The following is a 25,221-nucleotide window of genomic DNA, read 5'->3' as shown; positions in this document are numbered from 1 at the left end:
TATTGTCATTAAAAGCTTTAGCAGAAAGGGGCTTTAAAAATCTCATCCTATAAATACAGTCTAGGGTGAGAGGGAGGGGGAGGGAAAGAGAGAGGGAGGGAGGGAGGAAGCTAAGTGCAGAAGCAGGTGAAGCAGGTGAGATAAGGGACTCAAAAGCCATGTAGTCCAACCTTCTCATTTTTGTTAATCCTCACCCGAGTATATTTTTCCCATTAATTTTTTTTTAGAGAGAGAGAAAGGGCGGGGGAGAGACACACAGAGAGAAACATTGATGTGAAAGAGACACATCGATTAGTTGCCTCTCCCATGTGCCCCTACCAGGGCTGGGAATCAAGCCTGCAACCTAGGTACGTGCCCTTGACCGGAATCGAACCCAGGACCCTTCAGTCTATGGACCAGCACTTTATCCACTGAGCAAAGGGCATAACTTGTTTTCAAATATCTTTTAGTTTGTCTCAAAGCCTCCCTTAGTGGCCTATTACAATGTTTAACCATTTTTGTTGTTAAGAATAGTTCTTGGTATCTAATTCAGGTATCTCTCATTGTAGTCTAACTCTTCCCTTCTTCAAGACTTGGTCCAGGCCCCACCTTCCCTGGAAATAATGGGCCACAGCTCCTAGAACTTACCTGCTAACCATGTTGGTGTCACTGCTGGAGCAAGGAAGAGCAGCAGAGAGAGAGCTCCTCTTTGAGTTATTTTACCGGCCATCCTTTTAAGGGGTAGGGATTGTTAGGGAGACAAGAATAGGAGTAGGTGGCCAGAAGTACCAGAACAAAGGAAAGTAACTTTTATAAATCAGCCATCAATGAACTTCCAAAAGTGAGAGGAAGCAGAAATGTGGGATCTGTGAGGAAGAAGAGAGATTTTTAAATTAATGAATGCCTATTTTATCATCCCCCTTTTGTAAGGATCTTCCACTTTGTAGAATAACAAGACTCTATTTATTATTTATGGTCTTTTTCCTTCCCAGAAGAAGAATATAAAAGCAATCAATTTCCAATTGACCTTGGTGAGACCAGATGCAAATATTCCATGGTACAAGTTATAGAGAGGGACACTGAGGTACCAAGACCAGTGTCTTGATATAGAATCAAGATGGAATCCTGTGATCTAAAGGCTGCCAGTTGATGGTTTTATCAATTTAGCTGTTATTTCCTTAACCACTAATCTGGGAAAGCATTAGCCTGTGTGGACTAAGCTTGAACACTAGAGTTATACAGATCTGAATATGTATCCAATTCTGTCCCTATAAGGTATGGGGATATGGGCAAATTCTTTAACTTATCTGAGCCTCAGTTTCCTCATCTATAAAATGAGAATAATAATAGCATCTACCTTCTTTCCCAGCTTGTTAATTTTTTTCCTTTTTATTGAATTTATTGGGGTTAACAAAATTATACAGATTTCAGGTGCACAATTCTACAACATGTCATCTGTACACTATATTGTTTGTTTACCACCCCAAGTCAAGTCTCCTTCCATCACCTTTTACTCCCCCTATACCCTCTTCTACCTCCCTCTCCCCCACCACTGGCAATCACCACACTGTTGTTCATATCTACCTTATAGAAAAATTTTTCCCTGGAACATAGGGAATCAATCATTATATATTAGTTATTATTACCAACTTGGTATTGGACAGGACTGGATGTCTCCTAACTTTAGTTAGTAAATATACCCTACCTATGTTCTTAGCTTTGGTTTTTGAAGCTTAGTGGTTTGGTAGTGGCTTCTGGCTTTCAATTCAAGTGTAACCTAGTTTTACCCGCTGAGCCAGTAGGAAGTGAGGTTGAGAAGAACCTACTGAGGTACGTGAGGAGAGGGTGAGCAAGCTCAAATTGCCCTCTCATTTCCTGTCCTGTTCTCACTCTGATGGGATTAGAGTTTTGTGGTTACCAGTAGGCAAATGCCTCATAAATGACAGTATTAAAACTTGCTGCCCATTGGTATAAACTGGCCACTGGACTTTTCAGTAAACACCCATTCACCCACATACTTTCAATGAAATGCCATGGTCAGGGAAGGAGTCAGTCCCAGAAATTGAGAAACAAAAAGATGACAGATTCTTGCCAGAGTCCCCAAGGGACACAAGAAGTCCAGGAATGGCATGAATTCCTGTTCCAATTTATTGCTACTTGACTTTAGACTTTGTCTAGACAGTGGCAAGGAAGCAGGATAGAGAAAAAGTGAGAGCAAGTGAGGGAGGCAGGGAAAGTGGAAAGATGTGAGAGAGAAACTAGAAAGAAAAGTAATCTGCCAGAGCTGAAGGAAAGAGATAAAATCAGAAAAAGGGAACCAAAGGAGAAAGAGGAGTTTAAAGAAATTCAGGAACATGAACAGCTAGATAAACTAATCCCTGAACCCGCCTCCCACATGCAGCCTCAATCCAATTCCTTAGTTCAGGAGCAAGAAGAGCTTTCCTTTCCAGACCCGATGCTCTGAGACTATGACTGCTTCCCTGCCCACCTCCTCCACAATTTCAGACTGAGAATTTGACTCACTGGAGTCAGCCATCCCTCTGCTGAGCATCGGGAAGGTGGTGGGAACATGTATCTGCAGCCAGGTCACAGCTCAAATGAAAAACAGCATATGATCCAGTTTCATAAAAGAACTTATTTCTTCCCCTCCACCCCCAGCCATGTTGCCCAAGTCATGGATCTTGTTACCCCCCATGGTTGTAAAGTGGGGGTAGTGTAGTATAGAGGGGTTAAACAGCAGATCTTACCTGTTTTATGGGTTTTTGTGCTGTCTTTTTCTCTCCTCGTTCTCTTTCTCCTTCCTTTCTGCTTCTCTCATCAGTTGAAAAAACTTCTAATTTAACATTCCTAGAACGAGTGGCTCCCGGTCTGTCCGGGCCTCCGGGATTCTGTTAAAACTGCCCAGATGTTAGGACATCCGCATCTGCCAAAAGTTTCCTTAAAGCTATATTAGCCCCAAGCTATAGCTATTTCTCCCTCAGAGAAGGGTTTTAGAGAGGTTGGAGAGAAGGAACCCAAGGATTAGAGGAACTCAGTCTGCTGCAGAACAGGGGAAAGTGAATGGTGCTGGCCCCTTGCCTGTGCTTATAGTAATGACTAACAGAGCCTGGCTAAAGGGCCTCCCTAGAGATGTGGCATACTGGAGATAGTGTCTTTTTGTGACTCAGCATCACATCGAGGTTGAATGAAAAGGAATTTCTCAAATTTGAAGAAGAGCATAGCTGACTTTAACATTCCTTGGAGATTTCTCTGTAGTTCCTTAGTACTCCCTACTCCTAGTTGCCTTGCCATATACCAGGGTTAGACACACTTTTAAACCCTAGCACTGATCACCTAACTTCTATGGACTTCAGTTTCTGATAAGATTATGTTGTTTACAAAAATTACCATGCACTTATTGGCTGAAGAATAAAGACTGATTTCCTGTAATGAGTGGAGGGAAAGCATGCTTAGAGAGGCTTTAGCTGAAGGCTGTTTAAGTTAATCTAGATGTTCTGTGCATGGCAAGGTTGTAGCCATTGCTAAGCTGTTTCTCAGTGTCTTCTGATGGAGAACTATGTTTCTATTCACTAAGCAAGATTTATTTTTAGTATCTGATAATGAGACTATTCTACTATAGTGCAGGCCAACTCCTTACATTCTCCGTCACCTCAGACTTGACATTTCCATCCTTGAAAAATCAGTGATCATAGTAGAAATATTTTAACAGCTATAGAAAGGGTTTTTTCCCTGTGGGTGCAAACAAACTGGTAACTTCTTTTCAGCTATGATAACAAAAAGTTCAGTAACACTTAGTTTTTGTTCTGGAAGATGGCGGCGTAGGTAAACACCTAAACTGCTGCCTCGCACAACAATTTCAAAACTACAACTAAAAGACAAAACGTCTATCACCCAGAACCACGGGAAAGCTGGCTGAGTGGAAGTTCTACAACTAGAAGGAAAGAGCAAACAGCATTGAGGGGTGCACAAGCGCTGAAAAGCTGAGGTATGGAGACGCGCTAATCGGGCTGGCAATGGGTGACTGGGAGCGCTGCTGTTTTCAACCCGAAGGGAGATAAGCTCCCGATTACTCTAAATTCGTTTCTGGGGAGACTCGGAGGACCCAAACTCCTACGGGGAGAAGCTGGACTGTCTGCCGTGGGGTCAGAAAGTGAGGGAGGCTTGCTTGCAGGGCTGCGCGCAGGAACAATTGTTTATTGTGCTGGGACGGGACGCGGGGACACGGTCGGAGACTCAGAGCCGGCTTACTGGCAGCCATTGCTGTTTGCCACGCCCTAGCCTAGTCACGCCCTGAGACCCCGCCCTGCACAATCTACGAACCCACCCAAGCTCCAAGCAGCTGCTTTAGCATAAAAATGGCCTGCCCTATCGCAGTTTAACCTAGCAAACTTGCAGCCCAGGTCAGACAGCTCCAAAACCTCCAAACCCCAAGCAAAGAGGAGAACACTGTAGTTCTCGCTGTAGCTCCTGCTGGGTGGCCTCAGACAGTAGCTGACCTGCACCCCATTGGAGATCCAGAAGCCAGTGTACCTAGTGGTCAGTGTGAGACACCAGATTTCAACTCCTCACATCCATAAGTGATACATTCAAGAGGCAGACTCAGTGAGCACCAAAGCCCCACTGAAACAAGTCCTGCACCATAAGCGTGTCTCCAGCGCAGCAGTTCTTCCATTATAGACACAGCGGGTCCTCACAGCCAATTGGCCTGGAGGTCAATTCCTCCCAGTGTACCAACAGCAATCAAGGCTTAACTACACCAAGACTTTGCACTCAGCCCACAAAGGGGTGTACCAAAGGCGTCCACCTCAGGTGATTGGGGAGGCTGAGCTACTGGCCCCTATAGGTCACCTACCACACAAAGCCACTCCATCAACATAAGGAAGCAGCAAAATGTGGAGACAAAGAAACATGTCACGAATGAGAGAAATGGAGGAAAGCAAACTAATGGACGACATAGAGTTCAGAACCACATTTATAAGGTTACTCAAGAATCTTCTAAAAACTGCCGAGAAACTTGATGAGACCTCTGAGGAGCTTAGTGAGACCTTCAAGGACCTTAATGAGAATGCCAAAAAAATGGAAAAGGACCAGTCAGAAATTAAGCATACACTGTCTGAAATAAAGAATATACAGAAACTCAACTGTAGATCAGCGTACCCCAAGAATCAAACCAAAGATCTGAAATATGAGGAAACAAAAAACACCCAACCAGAAAAACAAAAAGAAAAAATCCAAAAATATGAAGATAGTGTAAGGAGCCTCTGGGACAACTTTAAGCGTACCAACATCCGAATTTTTGGGGTGCCAGAAGAAGAGAAAGAGCAAGATATTGAAAACCTATTAGAAGAAATAATGACAGAAAACTTTCCCTACCTGGTGAAAGAAATAGACTTACAAGTTCAGGAAGCACACAGAACTCCATACAAGAGGAATGCAAAGAGGACCACACCAAGACACATCATAATTAAAATGCCAAGGGCAAAAGACAAAGAGAGAATCTTGAAAGCAGCAAGAGAAAAATGGTTAGTTACCTACAAGGGAGCACCCATACGACTGTCAGCTGATTTCTCAACAGAAACTATGCAAGCCAGGAGGGAGTGGCAAGAAATATTCAAAGTGATGAATAGCAAGAACCTACAACCAAGATTACTCTACCCAGCAAAGCTATCATTCAGAGTTGAAGGTCAGATAAAGAGCTTCACAGACAAGAAAAAGCTAAAGGAGTTCATCACCACCAAACCAGAATTACATGAAATGCTGAAGGGTGTTCTTTAAGAACAGGAAGAAGAAGAAAAAGGTAAAGATAAAAATTATGAACAAAAAAATGACATCAAATACATACCTACCAACAAGTGAATCTAAAAATCAAGTGAATAAAAAATCTCAAGAACAGAATGGACTGGTGAATATAATAGAATCAGGGACATAGAAAAAGAGTGAACTGACAATTCTCAGGGGGGAGGGGGTGTGAGGGGTGCGGGAAGAGGCTGGACAAAAAGCTTACACCTATGGATGAAGACAGTGGCAGGGGGTAAGGGCATGGGGTGGGGTGGGGAATTAGGTGGAGGGGAGTTAGGGGGAAAAAAAGAGGAACACCTGTAATAATCTGAACAATAAAGATTTATTTAAAAAAAAAAGTTCAGTAACAAGCCTATTTAATTTCCAATCCATCAATCATAAATATGAATTGAGTGTCTACCTAGTGTTCAAAGAAGCTGAAGATATGATTATGGCCTCATTAATTCAATAAATTTATCAAATATTTACTGTTGTTAAGGATGGTAGACAAATAAAAATTCCTGAAATCCCAATCCATAATTAATTTAAGAAATATTTGTTGAGCACCTATTATTTGCCACACACCCTTCTAGGTGCCTGAGAGACATCAGTGAACCAAAAAGACAAAAATCCTTGCCCTAGCCGAAACCGGTTTGGCTCAGTGGATAGAGCGTCGGCCTGCGGACTCAAGGTTCCCGGGTTTGATTCCGGTCAAGGGCATGTACCTGGGTTGCGGGCACATCCCCAGTAGGGGGCGTGCAGGAGGCAGCTGATCGATGTTTCTCTCTCATCGATGTTTCTAACTTTCTATCCCTCTCTCTTCCTCTCTGTAAAAAATCAATAAAATATATTTAAAAAAAAAAATCCTTGCCCTAATGAAATGAAGGAGACAGACATTCAAAAAGATGTTCTTGATTACAATTGTGTATGCTTAGGGAAATAACCTTCTTTGGGCATCTACTATAAACTATGAACTAGGGAACAGTGGTGAGTATGAACTGTGTGATCCTTGATTTTAAGGAGCTTACTCTCCAGCTTCCAGAGGGTTTATGTTTAGTAGAGGAGTGAAGGGGCACAAACAATTAGAAAATAGTACAAGACCATATAAAGTTCCAAAATATATGGTATAGACTGTGAAGACTCTGAGCATCCCATGGGAAGAGGTGGTCCTTGGTCTGTTCTCCAAAAAGGAAAATGATATAAACAAGAGCGCATTGTTAGGTCAGAGGGATTTGGGCTAACTGGTTAGAGGGGAGTTCAGGAAGTGGTAGGAAAAAAAATTGAATAAACAGGATAGGACAAGATTTTAGGGCCCTTAAAATAAAAATAAGTGTTCACTCTAAGCACATATGATAGAAAATAGTGAATCTATTAAGTGTGTGTGTGTGTGTGTGTGAGAGAGAGAGAGAGAGAGAGAGAGAGAGAGAGAGAGAGAGAGAGAGAGAGAGAGAGAGATTGAGAGAGGGAAGAAATAAATTTTATGAGGGTTGTTTTCTTTCTAAAAAACAAACAAACAAAAAAACCTTTCACTGGCTTCATCTTGGCAAAGAGCACAAACACCTTAGCAGAGCATACCAAATCCTTCACAAGCAAATCCTACCTATGTCCTCAGATTAGTTTTAAACATTTACCCCATGACTTCTCATTCTGGACACACTGAACTTCTTGCTCTTCCTTTCACACCTTAGTGCCTTTATACAGCCACATTTACTCTATCTTGTATTCTTTTCCCTCCTTTCCTGGTCTGTGGAAGTCATATCCATCTTTGCTGCTCAGAAGTTGCCCTCAGCCCACCTCAGCCAGAGATGGTTTACTTCACCTTCCTTTTTATAACATCACTTTGTATATGTCTCATAGGATTTATCACACTTATTGTTTATCTATGACAATACTTGTTCCTTACTATACTAGTCTGTTCATCTCAGCTATACTCTGTCTCCTATTAGATTGTGAGTATTTAGTCTTCATTTCCCCAGCACCAAACACAGAGCCTAGCATACACTAGGATAAGGATGCTGCCTAAGTCCTCACATCCCACTTAGAGCTGGAGGGAAAAGACAGAGGGGTGGCAGAGAGAGTTTAAAGAAGAAAGTGAAGGGGGGAGAATATGGAAATCATAGGGAGAACTAAGTAAGGGGATAAATGAGAGAAGAGGGACAGCATTCTGTGAAACATAATATATATAAAGAGCTTGCCCAAAACAAGCAGGGTTAATTAAAAACAACAACAACAACACACACACATTTCTTCAGCACCTACTCTGTGTGGATAACACTCTTAGACACTTTAAGTATATAAAGTTAAATTAAACATCTGTCCATATGATTTGGTTGGGAAGATAAGACAAAGACAAAGAAAATAACAACACTGAAAAATATAAATTTCTTAAAGTTCTTAAAGTTCAGTATCATTTTCAACTTCAAGATTTTTAATATGAAGCCCCTCAGAGTTAATAAGATATTGTTTTTTAAAAATATATTTTTATTGATTTTAGAGAGGAAGGGAGAGGGAGAGATAGAAACATCAATGATGAGAGAGAATCATTGATCAGCTGCCTCCTACACAGCCCCCACTGGGGATCAAGACCGCAACTCGGGCATGTGCCCAGACTGGGAATAGAGCCATGACTTCTTGGTTTGTAGGTCGGCACTCAACCACTGAGCCACACCAGCCAGGCAAGGAATTGTTTTAAGAAAAATTAGAATTAGTAACTGACTTGCCTAGCTGAGATCTCAGCAAAGCTTAATAGGCTAGACTAGAAACAACTTTCGTAGAAAAGGGCTAATGAAAATTGACATGGAATTGTGAATTTCAATACTATTTAAGAGTATTTCTCATTTCTATGTGTCCCAAGTTGTATATTATGAGCTTTTTTGAAGAAGGCAAGATCATGACTGAAAAAGGAGGGAAGGATTCATGGAGAATCTGAAAGGAGTGAGTGGAAAAACAATGAATGAAAAATAGACACAGAAAAGAATTTCAGAGAAGGAATAATGAGAATATGTAAGAGACAATAGAAATAAAAGATATTCCTATTTAGGAAACTAATTTTTAAAACTGTACATATGAATTATTTATTTAAATGATGATGTTTGAATTATGTGTTTAAATGATATTTATCTGGTGGAAGTAATGTAAAATGAGGTTTTAATAAGTAGGAGGTGCTTTAAAATTTTATGATAGGCACTTAGACAAAGGTAATTGAAGGGATTCTAGAAAAGGTATTAGAAAATCAAAATGATAAAGCTCATTATGTAAATAAGAGATAAGATGTATTCTTTTTACTGGTTCCTAAGACAGAATGTAGTTATGTCCCAAGACATTATGCAGCAGTTCAACTTAATTTTTCTGTTTTATGACAGTGTGATACTGGGATGGCTTAGACATTTAATTTTTTAAATTTAACTTAATTAACCAAACCTTGAGTCACTACTAAGGGATTAGCCCCACAGACCAGCTCTGACCAGTGAGCTCAACAGGGATTGGCTGACCACCAAATGAGCTCATCAATTGAGCATTGTGTCCTAGGGTGTTGAGGAGAGTATAAAAGGGGGGGGCGCACAAGCCTGCCACATTGGCTCTTCAAGTAGTTTCTGAGCATGTAGGCAGCAGGGCATATGATAGGTAAGTAGAGAAGAAAACAAGTACCAGGTACTGCAGTAACTAAGTGTCTGAGTTAATGTGAGTGGTCAGACTGGGTACTGATGTTAGAGAAAGGTATGTGTGTGGGGTGATGAGGGGGTGAGAGGAGGTGTAGGAGTGGTGGGAGATGGGAGGTGGGGGAAAATGGGGGGTGGGGTTGGGGTGAGGAGAGGTGGGAAGTGGAGAGGATGTGCAGTGGTGGGGGAATGGGGATTTGGGGGTGGAGGAAGGATGATCTCTCTGAGTTGGGGTTGAGTTTAGCCTTAAGTACTTAAGTAGGGGGCAGAAATTTTGAGTAAGATTGGAGGGTGGAAAGGGAATAGGAACGTCTTGTTTATTGGGGAGATAATCATAATGTGTCTATTTAACATTGGAAAAGCAGTAGTAAATAAGTTGATATAATGTTTGCTGGGGGAAGCATAGTTTAAATGCCAAAGAAAAACAAGTAAAACTAATCTCCAAGTTTATAGGAAGTTAATAAGGAAGGTACAAAGATTCCTACTAAATATTTAATGTAAAACAAACAGCAACAATAGTTAAGGAAATATTCTCCTTGTTTCCCACATTTTCAGTACCAAACGTTTTTCTTTGTAATTAGAAAGAGGGAGAAACTAAGCGATTGAACCAGAAAAAGTACTGAACTCTCTACATGCCACTCTGGAAACAGAAGGATAACTTTTTAGGTCTTTGGACTACTGGAGTGAAGGCAAAAATAAAACTCAACAAAAAACTCCAAATACAAGGCAAAATTGGGGAAATGATTGAGGTTCTCATATTTCAAGGGCTCCAAAGAGCCCTTGTTTGTGGCTAAATGTCTGAGTACAGCAGTCTTTGGTAGGGTTATTCCCAGCCAAGACAGCTGTTTGTACAATGGCAGCCATGTCTCATTACAGAGTGAGTCCTGTTTCTGATGGAAATAGAAGTTGGCAGGGCTTAGTTCTAAGCAAGGTACTTAGCCTCTCTGAACCTGTTCATCTGTAAATTGCTTCCAGTAGCAGTCTTGACATCACAATAATGGCTTTTATGATGTATACATGATGTGACACGTGTTGAGTGCTTAGCAACTGTGGTTGGCACATAGCCAATGGTCAATGTTACAGTCTTCATTAATACTTTAAAGAATAAATTTATCTTCTGATCTAGAGAATTACTTCTTATATTGCCTTAGATGTGATTAGATTCCTCTTTTATCTGGGTTTGGACTCAAACCCATACCTAAATTTGAACTAAACTGAACTGAGTTTGGTGGCATGGTGGGGATGGGGGTAGCAGGGTGGGAGACAGAGGTGCAAGGTGTTGTGGCCACAAGAATATTAAATTCCAAGTCAGCCTCTGGTTTAATTTGGCACTGACTGCTATTCAAACAAAGCAGCGTTGTGAGTGTCAGAGGAAGGGAGAGGAGAAAAATCAACACATTTTTGGAAATAAGATGTGGCTTTTGCTTTGACTATTTTGTTTTTTCTTCAGCCAAAAAAATATTTCTTTGCTCTGGGGCTCACAACTCTTCCAGGACACTGTACAAACCTAAATTTCAGAGGAAACTTCCATTTAAGATGACAAGGAATTAGCAGGACTTCCCTTGATACTTGTTTAATAGGAGATCCTCTCAGAGAGTATTATCTAGCCTCAGAAGAAATATTTATATACACTTACAGTCCCCCTTACACCTTATTTCCTATAGCTATGGCATATGTGGTACTTGAAAAATTGATATATGCTATATTTCCTGGTGACCTTGCCTCAGTGCTAATAGGATTATAGATGTATCATTTACCCATTCTCTACACGTATTCATGTGTTAGGCTTTTGTAATTTTAGGATAAAATTCTAGTGTAAAGCCTGGCAGTACAGTAATTCATTCTCCAATAGTTGCTCTCTTGGGCCTCAGACATCTGGCATGATACTAAAAGGACCTAGTCCTAGGTCAATATTCAAAGCACAGAGAAGCTCTGTGTGACCAAATCAATGGAACTTTCCTGTTTTCTGTTTTTGTGGTGTATGTTTAAAGCAAGGTTTCAAGTAAAAAGGTTTGGGCATTCATCTCTCTTTCACTTTTTGCCATAGCAATGGACTTTTTGCCATAGCAATACTACTAAATGCCCATTTATGATGTTAAGCTTGTGTCAGTGATGATGTAATGGGTTGGCTAGGCAACTATGGTCCTCTAGAAATAACACCCACTCACTAGACTATCAGCCTCTGCCTTCAAAGAGCTTACACTTTAGTTGAGGAATTAGACCTTACTTCATGCTCCTTGTTGTAACAATATAGACCCACCTGTTCACGATACATAACATGGGGACATGGAGCTACTTACACATATGATTTAAAATGAAAAATAATACTAGCACAGTAAATTTTGGTTTTGCTATTAGCTGTGTGACCTTAAATTTCAGCCTCTTTATGATCAGCTGGTTCTTAATCTGAAAACCCAGGGGTTGGAATATAGAGTGCCTTTCAGTTTTAACATTTAAAAGGGGATCACATTTACCTGGCATTCTTTGTAGCACCTTCCCTTTTTAAAAGTTTTCCCTAATGGCTGAACTTACGCTTCAGCATTAATTACTTTTAAACACTGTCCCCTCAACTTTCCAATTACCCAGAGGGTGAGGACATTCTAAAATGTATTATCAATCTGTCATACCTAGCTTTGAATTCTTTCAACAAGTGATTATTTCCCATAATCCTTTCACTTTTATGCCTCTCCCCACCACATAAAACAATGCTCAAAAATTGAAAAGCACAAAACAAGTGAGAAACAAAGCAGCCTAATCCCTCCACTCAAGTAAATCGCACTTTTCCCTTCAGTTTTTGCCTCAAAACGTGTGACTGTATGTATCGCTTCGCAGCCCGCTTTCTCCTTGGAAATACATTTCTTGTGGGTATTTTGCCATGTAATGAAAATGTTCTTAGGTCACTTTTAACTTTTTATTCCTTTCCTTCCTTCTAGGGCACTAAGGGCCGATGAAGCCGAATCTCAGCGCGGGCGCTGATGATGATAGAAACATGAAGTTATAAGGACGGTGAAGAGGCGGGCCGGGCGCGGGCGGGGAGGACGGGGGAAGATTTTTAGTGAAAAAAAGAAGCCAGGTCCACTGAAAGATCTAAGGAATTCCCAACACTAGAACCTTTGTATATAGTTTTCAGTAACCGTCGGCAGGGGGCGCTCGGAAATTGTCTCACTTTCCGGGCAACCTTCAGGACTTCACCCTCTAGAAAATTGAACAGTGTTTCCGGCTCTTCTCAGTTGTGGACGCTCGTAAGTGTTCGGCAGTTTCCGGGGAGACTCGGGGACGCCGCTTCTTGGTTTCTCTGCTCTGATCCGCAGTTCGGCGGGCAGGGTCCTGGGCTAGTCATGGCTTCCCCGTCTCGGAGACTGCAGACTAAACCAGTCATTACTTGTTTCAAGAGCGTCCTCCTGATCTACACTTTCATATTCTGGGTGAGAGACGGAGGCGCCCGGGGACGGGAGGGGACCCTGGGCTTGGGTTGGGGGTGTGACCCTGAGCGGAGGGAGCTCAGATCTGGGATTCCAAGGGCGGCACGGGGTAGACAGATTTGGGCAGAGGTTACTGTTGGGACTCAGGCGCTGGCGACGAGTTGCTTGCGCTTGAGCTCCTGCATCTCGCCCTTGCCTGGGTCGTAGTGCGGGATGGCAGCGGCCGGTAGGCTGAAGTCTGGAACCCAGACGTGCCTAGCATTCGAATTCGATGCGGGGTGGGGTGGGGGGCGGCGAGGAAGGGAGTTTACCCTTCAGGGTATGCAGAGGGTGTCCCCGGACCTTTAGAGAAGCAGGGCTGGGCCGGCCACTCTGAGGGCTTTTGCTTGCATAATAGTCTCTTTCTTTTCACTGCTTCATAAGAGGGGAGTATTTCACAGGTAAGTATGGTAATGGCCCCATTCCCGCCAGTCTATCCTTGGACTTGCTTTTGTGTACCATCCCTTTGTACTCATCTCTGATGTTGGGGGAAGGGGAAGTTTCTGGAATTCATAAAAATACCTCGCCGCCCCTCCAGGAAGGTTTTATTGAGCAGGAGTAAGACAGTTAAGAAACTTTTGATCCCTAGGGCAAGCAAGTATGCCCTGGGTTTGTGTTTACACACAAAAAAACAGATGAAGTTTAAGGATTTTATTAAGAGGCCTTCTCTAGCTGCCCCCTTGGCTTCACCCTGGCTACCTGGGCTACCTAAATGATCCAGCTGTGGATTTATAAAGGCCTGTCCTTTTGAGCAGATCCCGTTTTTACCCCCCTTTAGACCCCTCCCCCTCCTTGTCTGCCACATCCCAGCCACAGCTCTGTGGCCACGGCCTGCTAAATAATTGTCAGACCTATTGTTTCTTAAATACCTAGTGGTTTGTGGTTTGAATATACATGTATCACTTTTAAGTCTATTCAAATCAGTGTATAACTTTCTATTCTCTGATTTCCCACATAGATCACTGGTGTTATCCTTCTTGCTGTTGGCATTTGGGGCAAGGTGAGCCTGGAGAATTATTTCTCTCTTTTAAATGAGAAGGCCACCAATGTTCCCTTTGTGCTCATCGGCACTGGCACTGTCATCATTCTTTTGGGCACCTTCGGCTGTTTTGCTACCTGCCGAGCTTCTGCATGGATGCTAAAACTGGTGAGTCCTTATTTTCCTTAGAAGTGATTCTTGGTTTCTGAAAAGTCTTACACGTATGTTCGTAGGCTTTGCTTTTTGGAACTGGCAATGGCCTTTTAAGATTTCTCTTGTTCCTTATGAAAACTTACCAAGTAATAGTGCAGCTGTCAGTTACCACTTTCGTTGTGCTTTCCCCGTCATCTTCATTAAAAAACACGCTGATTGAACAGACCATTTTTTCCCTTGATTCCCTTTGCAGCTGTGATGTATCTAATTTATGTTGACTTAGACTTTTTTTTTTTATCCTGCAGTATGCAATGTTTCTGACTCTCATTTTTTTGGTTGAACTGGTCGCTGCCATTGTTGGATTTGTTTTCAGACATGAGGTAAGCCAGAGTTTGGGAGATAAAAATGGATTCATTTAAGTCACAAAGTTAAAGACAACTTTTACTAGTTTAAAAATCACTTAAAGTTGTGTTTTAAAGCCTTATTTTTGCAACCCATAGCCAACAATAATGGCTTTCTTGTAAAAATTCTAGTCCATTTTTAATATAAAAGAAAATTTAGAAAATGGTACTGTCGCAATCACCAGAAAAAATTTAAGGTGCCCATAATTACATGTATTTCTAGTAATTTTTCTGTGTATAAGTACCTATTAAAGTGGAGATGGTACAGGTTATAACTTTGATAGGAAACTATTTAAAGCACAAAATTGATACCATCTCCATTTATGCCACACAGAAAAGACTGGATATATTTAATGCACATCATGAAAACCTTAATATTGAATTAGGAATCAGCATTCCACTCAGTTAAACCTGGGGTTACGAAATGATTCAGTGAGTAGTGAAGGCTCATCAATGAGAGTGTTTTTTACAATGTGATAGTGCAGCCTCCCAAAGTAAAGTAACTTAAACATTCCATAGGCATCAAATTTATACTATTAAAGTTGGGTAAAGATTGGGGTGGGGGGAATACAGCAGTACATAGCTGCCACTTGAATAAATACATGTTCCCATAGCACTTTGAATTTGTAGTGGTTATCATCTTTTATTGTAATATTTTGCTTAGTAGTCCCCTCAGCTAAACTATATCCCTTGGAGGATAGGATTGGGCCATAGAAGTTAATTACCATGCATATTGCTGCTGTCAGATGTAGGAATATCTTATTTGACTTTGTTTATTGGCCTTGTGTTTCTTTGCTATAGATTAAAGACAGCTTTAAGAAGAATTATGAGAAAGCTTTAAAGCAGTATAATGCTACGGGAGATTATAGAAGCAATGCAGTAGACAAGATTCAAAGTACAGTAAGTGATAATTGGAGGTGGCTTCTCAAGAGGGGAACACATTCCCTATCCCCTGAGAGAAGAGGATAGGGTCCTCACTACTAGGTGTTGTCCACTTGTCCTATGCTCTCATTATAATCTTAGATCAGTAGAGAATGAAGATATGTCCCTGAAAAGAAGAGTGCGACAGTACTAAGGGACATATCTTCATTTTCTCCTAATCATTCTCCTCACATGTGCAACACTTCAGTCCCCACTGGCATCATGGCCCAAGTCCTGTTAGCACCAACAATAGCAGGAAAGTAAGGCCAGTCCAAAAATGTTAGAAACATTTGGTGTTTGAAACAAGTGTTCATCTTTTGAATTATAATGCCAATTAAGAACAGCCACACACAAAAATCATTACATATAATAAATGTTGTTTTTTAAAATTTATCTTTATTGTTGAAAGTATTACCGCTGAAACTGGTTTGGCTCAGTGGATAGAGCGTCGGCCTGCGGACTGAAGGGTCCCGGGTTCGATTCCGGTCAAGGGCATGTACCTTGGTTGCGGGCACATCCCCAGTGGGAGGTGTGCAGGAGGCAGCTGATCGATGTCTCTCTCTCATCGATGTTTCTAGCTCTCTATCCCTCTCCCTTCCTCTCTGTAAAATATCAATAAAATATATTTAAAAAAAAAAAAAAGAAAGTATTACCAATGTCCCTTATTTTCCCCAATGACCCTCCTCCACCCTGCACCTGCTCCCGTCCCAGTGTTGTTTAGAACACAAATTATAATCTAAGATGATAGGTTAAATGTTTGACTACAAAGTTATAATGTGAAGTATCAATGTTTTTGTTGGGATTTTTCAGTTACATTGTTGTGGTGCCACAAACTTTAGAGATTGGAATGTTACTAATTACTACATAGAAAAAGGATTTCCCAAGAGCTGCTGTAAAGTTGAAGATTGTTCTCCTCAGAGGGATGCCGATAAAGTAAACAATGAAGTAAGGAGCCTTTTAAAATTTTTTTGAAGATATTAACTGAATACAGAGTTGCCTCACTTTTTAGTTTTTAATCACAATACACATGATCTGAAATAGGGCAGGTATTATTCTCATTGAATAAATGAGGAAATTGAAATGCAGAAAATGTGTGACTTGAGTTCATACAACTAGCAAGAAACACTTTTTAAATGTATAATCCAAAAGGTGGAACTTCTGTTCCTCAAAGTTTTACCAAAAACACCGTGCTTGAAAGGAGACAGTGTTTGTTACATGAAAGATTAAACTTTAATAAAATGGCAAAGGCTAAAGTATCCAAAGCTCATCTTTCTGCCAAGATGTATGATCAAAATATTATTACTTGTGCTGACTTAATAGTTTTTTTTTCTCTCCCATTAGGGTTGTTTTATAAAGGTGATGACCATTATAGAATCAGAAATGGGAGTTGTTGCTGGAATTTCCTTTGGAGTTGCTTGCTTCCAGGTAAATCCATGTATTTAGGAAGTGTTTCATCACTCTTATAGGTGTCAGCCAGAAGATTTCCACTTTGAAGACTTCAACTTTTCACTTCAGGGCCCTGGATAGTGTGGGCATTTTCAGAGAAGTTACATTTTCACAAAACTCTGAGTTGCTCATCACAGAATATGAAGCATATGTAGTAAATCTTTTGTGATTGGGTTTTTATTTAGCTTATTTGGAAGGGAATATTTTGCCTTTTTCATTCCAATTTTTTGATGTCTTAGCTCTTACGTTTTTCCATAAGTACAGATTTCTTTAAGTTTTTATTACCATTTACCTGTTTTTACATGGCCAGTCATGCCTTGAAACTACAAAAAGCAAGGCTTAAAATTAACTTCTAGCAGTGTATATCTTTGGAAAGCAGTTAACTGTAGAAAGACCTGGTGTCCTCTTAGTTATGGCAACTTTCCAGCATCACAGTTCATTAAACAAAATATGAGATAGACCGGAACCTTGCTTTGCTCTGCAGTCTGTCAAGATTCTAAAACATTAGAATCTTTTTTTTCCTGAGCTGCAACTCCCTGATGAGTTGCATGTAAGTCCCAGACAATTAAAATTTAGATCATACAAACCCACATTCAATATGTGCCTATTTGGGTTGGTACTATGCTGTGGATTCAAGTTGTATTTCTGGAGTTTTGCTATGTCTCACTGTAGCATGAAAAGTCTATATTGTGGCTGTAAACAACTTATTAGGGGGTGTTTTTCCTATTAAACATTGTGGAGATAAGACTAAAAGCATTTTGACCAAAGCTCCTAGATTTATCTTAATATATTTCTAAAGTAGTAGGCATAGCTATATCTGAATCTGCTTTGTCTAATAAAATATCCACTAGCTACATTTTAAAGGTTCTATTTCTTAAATAAAATTTAAATTTTGTTTATTCAGTTACTCTACCCCTATTTGAAATGTTGAAAAGCCACAGGTGGTCAGTGGTGATCCTATTGGACAGGGGAGGTATTGGTATTACACAACATTGCCAGCACTGCAATACTGCTCTAGACTCTCCAGGAAAATCTTTGCCCTCACAGATGGAAATTTTACTGGATGAGATTCTTATTCTAAGCCATATCCTTTTTGTTCTGATAACAGAGGAAGGGGAAGAAACATTTCCCCAAAGTTATGACATTTAGCATTTTCCTTGGGTGATTTTTGTCAGTTACAGTTGTGAAATTCCAGGTCACAGTATTAGTAGAACTTCGCTTATATTCTTTGAATGTGACCTAGATGCTGAGTAGTATCAAACATAACTATCTAGAAAAACTTCAGGAAGGAAATCATTAGTGAATTAGAAGTGAAGGAGACTCTACCTACACCCTGAGGTCTTTAAGCTCTTTGGTGTGTATGTTTAATTTTGCTTGTATTTTATTTCCAGCTGATTGGAATCTTTCTCTCCTACTGCCTCTCTCGCGCTATAACAAACAACCAGTATGAGATAGTGTAACCAACATTACATATGCTTACACCTTTCCAACTTTAAGGTACGTTCATTTTGGTTTTCCGCTATATCAGTGTTGGTATTTGCTTCAGCCTGTGCATGTGATGGAAGGAGTAAGTTTGCCAAAAAGGTATTGTCCAGTAGTGCCTTCAGATCTTGTTGGTACTATGTTAGCCCCACACAGACAGCTCAGGTCTCTAAATTCAAGGCATGACCAAAAAGGACAGTAGGGCTTCTTTTGGTTTACCTACACATGTCCAACCTAAAGATCCTGAGTGATGGTCCCCTTTCTAACAAATTTGAACCTACAGTGAAGAACAGGGATGGGGAACCTTGTTTCTGCCAAGGGCCATTTGTATATTTATAACATCATTCGCTTAATATAATTCACTTAATATAAATTTATGTTGCTATGAAAAAAGCTCCTAGATTTATTGAATTTTGAGTCCTGCTTGTGGTTGCCTTGGCAGGGCCAGACCAAATGATTTTGCAGGCCTTATATGGTCCTCATCCCTGGTGAAGAGAAATGTGGTTCCCTGGGAAGTACACTATGCTCTTGACCAATAGTGGCATTTCCCCTAGGCTTTGGCCTAGTTCTCATGATCACGGTCATCTGGTGGACTTATTATTAGAGACATAAACTCATCTGGACTAACCAGGAACTAGCTTTGGGGGAAATGTGTATTTTAATAACTTCAGTATTTGAATGGTAAAATGTAAGGACTGTTGCTAGCTGACTTAATCCCTAGAGCACCCTTCACATTTTTTCTTTGAAAAAATATAGTTTATTAAAGAACTATCAAAAATAGGTATATATATGGTATAAAATAAGACCATATACTCCATAATGGCAGAGGCAGTGCTTTAGTGCTGTTACTCTGGCACTTTGAAAAGTGATTAGGGCATAGTGGGAACACATGAAGGTCTTCATTAGCAGAGTAGATTAGAATGTGTGCAAGTGAATACAGATATTGGTATTTGGGTTACAAGTAATTTTTTTTCTTTCATTTTAGGATATTTACATTACCCTCTGTGAGCTACTAGATTGCCTGGTTTGGAAAACTGCCCCATGTTACCCATTGACCGAAAAGCTACACCAATAGTCTGATTCAATCTAGACATTTGTTCAATATCGTATAAGTCCACCTTTTGTCCCATTCATCATGTAATATCATTGAAACTTTCTTATCTGAAACACTGGAAGAGCTAGTAAATTGTAAATGAAACAGTGTTGGCTTGTTCCTCTTGATTATTGTTTTTCTCAATATAGGGCTTTTGAAAGGCACTGTGGATTTTCTGTTTTGATGTACTGTTATAAAACGGGAATTTGACCCTTTAAACTGGCCCCTTCCTAGCCAAGGTTATGTGATTTGATTGCATAATTTGTATCAAGAAGTTAAAATGTTTTGATTAGTCTCTCTCTGTTCTGATAGGCAGAGTGTTGCATTGTGTAGTTTAATTTCAGCCAGGAGTTGGATGGCACCCATCAGAGTTGCCAGATGGTGGTAACAGTCTCTGACCTAAGGTACCCAAGACTAAAGGGCACTACCATTTCTGTGACACATCAGATAGCAGCACACTTATACTTTACATTTCTTTGCCTCCAAGTTAAGGTGTTATATTTCCTCCATCACTTGAAAGGTTCTAATTAATTGTGTCAGAATTACTGTGTTTTCCTCAGAAATTTAAAGCAACTCATCTTCATTAGCTTTAGCTGGTATTTCCTTACCAGATTGATATGACTTAATTATCAATATAATGGACAACTTTAATCTTAGTTTTGATTTATGCTTTTCATAAATATGACTTTTACACAAGAAATATTGTTTTCCTCTAAAATCGTGTTTAAATTCACTTTTAGAAACTACTGAATGGTTATTTTCTACTGAGAGAGCTAAGCCCCATATTTCTATTTGGAGTACAGTTTTAGATATGAAATGTAGAACTGAGCTATTGACTATGAGTGTTTTTTTTTTTTGTTTATTCATTTGTTGCTTTCAGTTTTATATCCCACATATGAGTGAGATCATATGGTTCTTAACTTGTTCTGTCTGACTTATTTTGCTTAATATGATATTCTACTTGAAACCTATGTAATCTTATTAACCAGTGTCACCCCAATAAATTTAATAAAAATAATAAAACTGCATGTAAAACATTAATGTCTCTGTTTACAGAAACTTATTCCCTGTGAAAAGATTACTTTCCTTGTTATGAAATAGCAAATTCTTAGCATTCTCCCAGAGATCATACTTTTTAAATTATATAGCTTGCATTAAGAGGTTGGATATTTCGCTTAGCATAATAATCTCCAGATCCATCCATGTGATTCTAAAGGGTAAGAGCTCTTTTTTATAGCTGCATAGTATTCCACTGTGTAAATGTACCACAGCTTTTTTATCCACTCAACTATTGATGAACACTTGGGCTACTTACAGATCTTAGCTATTGTAAATAATGCTGCTATGACTATAGGAGTGCATATATTCTTTCTGATTAGTGTTTCAAGATTCTTACTATGCTAAGCTAAATAAACCAGTTAGAGAAAGACAAATATCACATGATCTAACTTACATGTGGAATCTAATGAACAAAATAAACTGACAAACAAAATAGGTCCAGGGGACAGAATGGCATATCTCAGTGGGGAGGAAGATGGAGGAAATGGGAAGAGATTAACCAAAGAACATATGTGCGTAACCCATGGACACAGACAATAGTGTGGGGAATGCCTGGGGTGGGGCAGGGGCTGGGTGAAGGGGGAGGCAAAGTGTGTGGGGGGGAATGAGGGCATCTGTACTACTGTCAATAAAGAAAAAAGTTAAATATAGAGTGTTAATCAGTACCTTCAGGGTAATAAATAAATTATTAAGAGGAGAAACCAAGATGGCGGCATAGGTAAACACCTAAACTGCTGCCTCCCACAACAATTTCAAAACTACAACTAAAAGACAAAACGGACACCATCCAGAACCACAGGAAAGCTGGCTGAGTGGAAGTTCTACAACTAGAAGGAAAGAGGAAAGCACATTGAGACTCAGAGGAGCTGCAAAAGGCTGAGGTACGGAGATGCGCACGCGGAGAGGACGGGCGGCTGAATGCACGGGCGGCTGAGTGTGTGGCTGGCTTTCTAAAGCGGGAGGGAGACAAACTCCTGACTGCGCTGAACTCCAGTCCTGGGTGAGACACTGGGAAACCAGATTCTTTCGGGGGGGATCTGGACTGTCAGGAAAAGAGAAAGCACACTGAGACTCAGGAGGTGCAGAAGGCAGAGTTCCGAAGGTGCGCACGCGCAGAGAGGACTGACTGCTGAATGCACGGGCGGCTGAGTGTGTGGCTGGCTTTCTAAAGCGGGAGGGAGACGGAAGCTCCTGACTGCACTGAACTCCAGTTCTGGGTGAGTTTCTGGGAACCCAGACTCATTCGGGGAGAAACTGAACTGTCTGGCAGTGGGTGAAACTTGAAGGCGGCTTTCTCTCAGAGGTGCTTGCAGCGATTACCGAGGGACACTGAGACCCAGGGGCCTCTTAGAGCAGGGCTGATGGGAAGCCAAGGCTGTCGGCTCCGCCCTCAAACTCCGCCCCATCCAAGCTGAGCACAGAGGCTTTTGCAATTTTGCAAGTCTTGTCCCATAAGGGTGTCTCCAGCACAGAAGTTCTCCCAGCATAGACACAGCTGATTCTCACAGCCAATTGGCCTGGAGGTCAATTTCTTCCAGTGATACCAACAATAATCAAGACTTAAATAAAACAAGGCTGAGCGCACAGTCCACAAAGGGGTACACCAAGATTGTCCACCTCAGGTAACTGGGGAGGCTGAGCCACTGGGCCCTATAGGACACCTAGCACACAAAGCTACTCCACCAACTCAGGGAAGCAGCAAAAATGCGGCGACAAAGAAACAGGTCGCAAATGAAAAAAATTGAGGAAAGCAAATAACTGGATATAGAGTTCAAAACCACGGTTATAAGGTTTTTCAAGAATTTCCTAGAAAAGGCCAATAAATTTAGCGAGACCCTTGAGGATATGAAAAAGGACCAACTAGAAATTAAACATACACTGACTGAAATAAAAAATATTATACAGAGATCTAACAGCAGACTAGAGGACCACAAGAATCAAGTCAAAGATTTGAAATACAAAGAAGCAAAAAACACTCAACTGGAAAAGCAAAAAGAAAAAAGAGTCCAAAAATTTGAAGATAGTGTAAGGAGCCTCTGGGACAACCTCAAGTGTACCAACATCCAAATTATGGGGGTGCCAGAAGAAGAGAGAGAGCAAGATACTGAAAACCTATTTGAAGAAATAATGACAGAAAACTTCCCCCACCTGGTGAAAGAAATAGACTTACAAGTCCAGGAAGCACACAGAACCCCAGACAAAAGGAATCCAAAGAGGACCACACCAAGACACATCATAATTAAAATGCCAAGAGCAAAAGACAAAGAATATTAAAAGCAGCAAGAGAAAAACAGTTACCTACAAGGGAGCACCCATACGATTGTCAGCTGATTTCTCAACAGAAACTATGCAGGCCAGACGGGAGTGGCAAGAAATATTCAGAGTGATGAATAGCAAGAACCTACAACCAAGATTACTCTACCAGCAAAGCTATCATTCAGAATTGAAGGTCAGATAAAGAGCTTTGCAGATAAGAAAAAGCTAAAGGAATTCATCACCACCAAACCAGTATTATATGAAATGCTAAAAGGTATTCTTTAAGAAGAGGAAGAAGAAGAAGAAGGTAAAGATAAAAATTATGAACAACAAATACATGTCTATCAACAAGTGAATCTAAAAATCAAGTGAATAAAAAATATGATGGACAGAATAAACTGGTGAATATAATAGAATCAGGGGATTAGACAGGGAGTGGACTGACAATTCTCGGGGGGAAAGGGGTGTGGGGGTGCAGGAAGAGACTGGATAAATGCGTACACCTATGGATGAGGACGGGGGGGGGAGTTAAGGGCAGAGTGTGGGGTGGGAACGGGTGGAGGGGAGCTATGTGGGGAAAAAAGATGAACAATTGTAATCTGAATAAAGATTTATTAAATTAAAAAAAGTCACATATACCTTAATAAAAATTTGGAAAAAATAATAATAATAATAATAAAAAATAAAAATCGAAAAAAAAAGTAATTATTAAAACAAGTTTAAATGGGAGAAGTCATTCTTTGGTTTTAGGTTTCTTTGTATATCTATTAGTAGAACCTAGCTAATTGCCACACATCCACACAGTCCTTGAATTTGATAGTGGTGGGGGAGTCAATCACAGTTATATAGTGGACAAAAACTACTAGTTAAATAAGATTAATAATTACTTTCAAGTACATGTTTTAAAATGCTTTGAGTTACTACAGGAAGAGGATATTGTCCATTAAGACATTTGACAGGGGTAAAGTGATAAAACAGTTGAAAACTAGTTACTCTCCAAATGCAGTAAATTAGATTTTTTTGCCTATTGGAATTGTGGACACTGAGAAAGAAAATCCTTACTGATAAGAACCCATAGCCAGGGTCAAATTTAAAAGCAAAGCCTAGAAGCTGTTTCTAAACAGGCCTCTCACACAAACGCACAAACAGTAATTCAAGGAGAAGCTTACATTGAACTGTCTGCCTCCCACACTGACATACAAGCCAACCCTTATAAAAGAGTTTCCAGAATTGTATTTCAACTCCAATCAGAGTTACACAGCTATATTCCCATCAACATCTTTATCGACCAAACAGAGTGGCTCTATTATCAATCAGTGCCTTCTAGATCAAATTGCAAGGATTTGAAGTCTTCATTTGCATGGGGACAGACCAATAAAGGGACCAGGGACAGGGTCTTCTGTCTATATGTCGGCTCCCTCTGACTCAGGGCACACTTTTCCTGTCCACCAAAGACTGAAGACCGCATTTCCCCAATGGAAGTTGAAACACTGAATACATCACACTAGAGCAGAGAGGAGCAGACCTGCACAAGGCAGAATGGAGCAGACCAGCACAAAGCTTAATGGAATAGAGCAAGCAGAGCAGATCTGTCTAGCTGGAGAGGAGCCTCAGTCAAAAACCACCTTATCCCAGGGCCGCCTCACAGTCATGTTGTTCCACAGCTGTGCTGCTTCATAAATGAGTGCAACACTATTGAGCTGTTCCAAAGCTGTGCTGTTCTGACAGTTGTGCTGTATCACAATTGAGCTATTTGCATTGAATAAAGTTTCCTCCTTCACTGCAATCTAATTTGGGGATTCCTATTGGTATTGAATTGCTGCCAAGGACCATCGGTTAACAGAACTAATGAAGCTAAAGAAGAAAATATTTAAAGGATAATCAGCAATTTTCTAATAGGTATTTTTCACTAGGATTGCCTAGAAAAACCCTTTAAAGTCTTTTTTTAATATATTTTTATTGATGTCAGAGAGGAAGGGAGAGGGAGAGAGAGATAGAAACATCCATGATGAGAGAGAATCATGGATCGGCTGCCTCCTGCACGCCCCCTACTGGGGATCGAGCTCACAACCCGGGCATGTGCCCTTGACCAGAATTGAACCCAGGACCCTTCAGTGTGCAGGCTGACACTCTATCCATTGACCCAAACGAGCCAGGACTGAAGTCTTCTTTAAGTCATTTTTTTAAAGTTTTTCTCAGGGTTCTGGTCAAGATGGTGGTGTAGATAAACACAGTACTTGCCTCTTCCCACAACCATATCAAAAGTGCAACTAAACTACAGAACAGCCATCATTCAGAACCACCTGAAATCATGCTGAATGGAAATCCTGAAACTAGGGAATTAAAGAAGAAAGCACATTGAGACTAGTAGGAGAGGTGGAAAATCGAGGTGGAGTTGCAGAACCGGCTGGTCCCACACCCACGTGTGATGGTTTAAAATTGGGGGGTATATCTTGGCTGTGAAGGTCTCCCCTGAGGAGCAAGTGGTGCCAGCCCCACACCAGGCCCCCCAGCCCAGGGTTCCAGTGCTAGGAAGAAAACTCCCCATATCTTT

At 40.6% G+C, this 25,221-nt stretch overlaps 2 protein-coding genes across 2 annotated transcripts in view; one reads left to right on the top strand and one right to left on the bottom strand.

The window, feature by feature from the left end:
• Positions 1-709, bottom strand: part of SRPX2 (sushi repeat containing protein X-linked 2) — a gene marked incomplete at its 5' end in the record, with an annotated part of 32,511 nt that extends 31,802 nt beyond the window's left edge. The window contains one exon of the mRNA XM_080652702.1: positions 628-709. Coding sequence (XP_080508828.1) covers positions 628-709 — 82 coding nt within the window. The remainder of the gene's footprint in view (positions 1-627) is intronic.
• Positions 710-9,328: 8,619 nt separating this feature from the next.
• On the top strand, positions 9,329-20,391 carry TSPAN6 (tetraspanin 6). The gene is made up of 9 exons (XM_080652716.1): positions 9,329-9,381; positions 12,350-12,841; positions 13,836-14,024; positions 14,315-14,389; positions 15,212-15,310; positions 16,142-16,276; positions 16,673-16,756; positions 18,169-18,274; positions 19,245-20,391. The coding sequence occupies exons 2-8, from the start codon at positions 12,755-12,757 to the stop codon at positions 18,235-18,237; spliced, it is 738 nt and encodes a 245-aa protein (XP_080508842.1). The 5' UTR covers positions 9,329-9,381; positions 12,350-12,754; the 3' UTR covers positions 18,238-18,274; positions 19,245-20,391.
• The last annotated feature ends 4,830 nt before the right edge of the window (positions 20,392-25,221 follow it).

The sequence above is a fragment of the Plecotus auritus genome (assembly GCF_963455305.1).
Source record: "Plecotus auritus genome assembly, chromosome: X".
NCBI lineage: Eukaryota > Metazoa > Chordata > Mammalia > Chiroptera > Vespertilionidae > Plecotus > Plecotus auritus.
The sequence above is the reverse complement of the archived record's forward strand: the minus strand, read 5'-3'. Positions and strand labels throughout refer to the sequence as shown.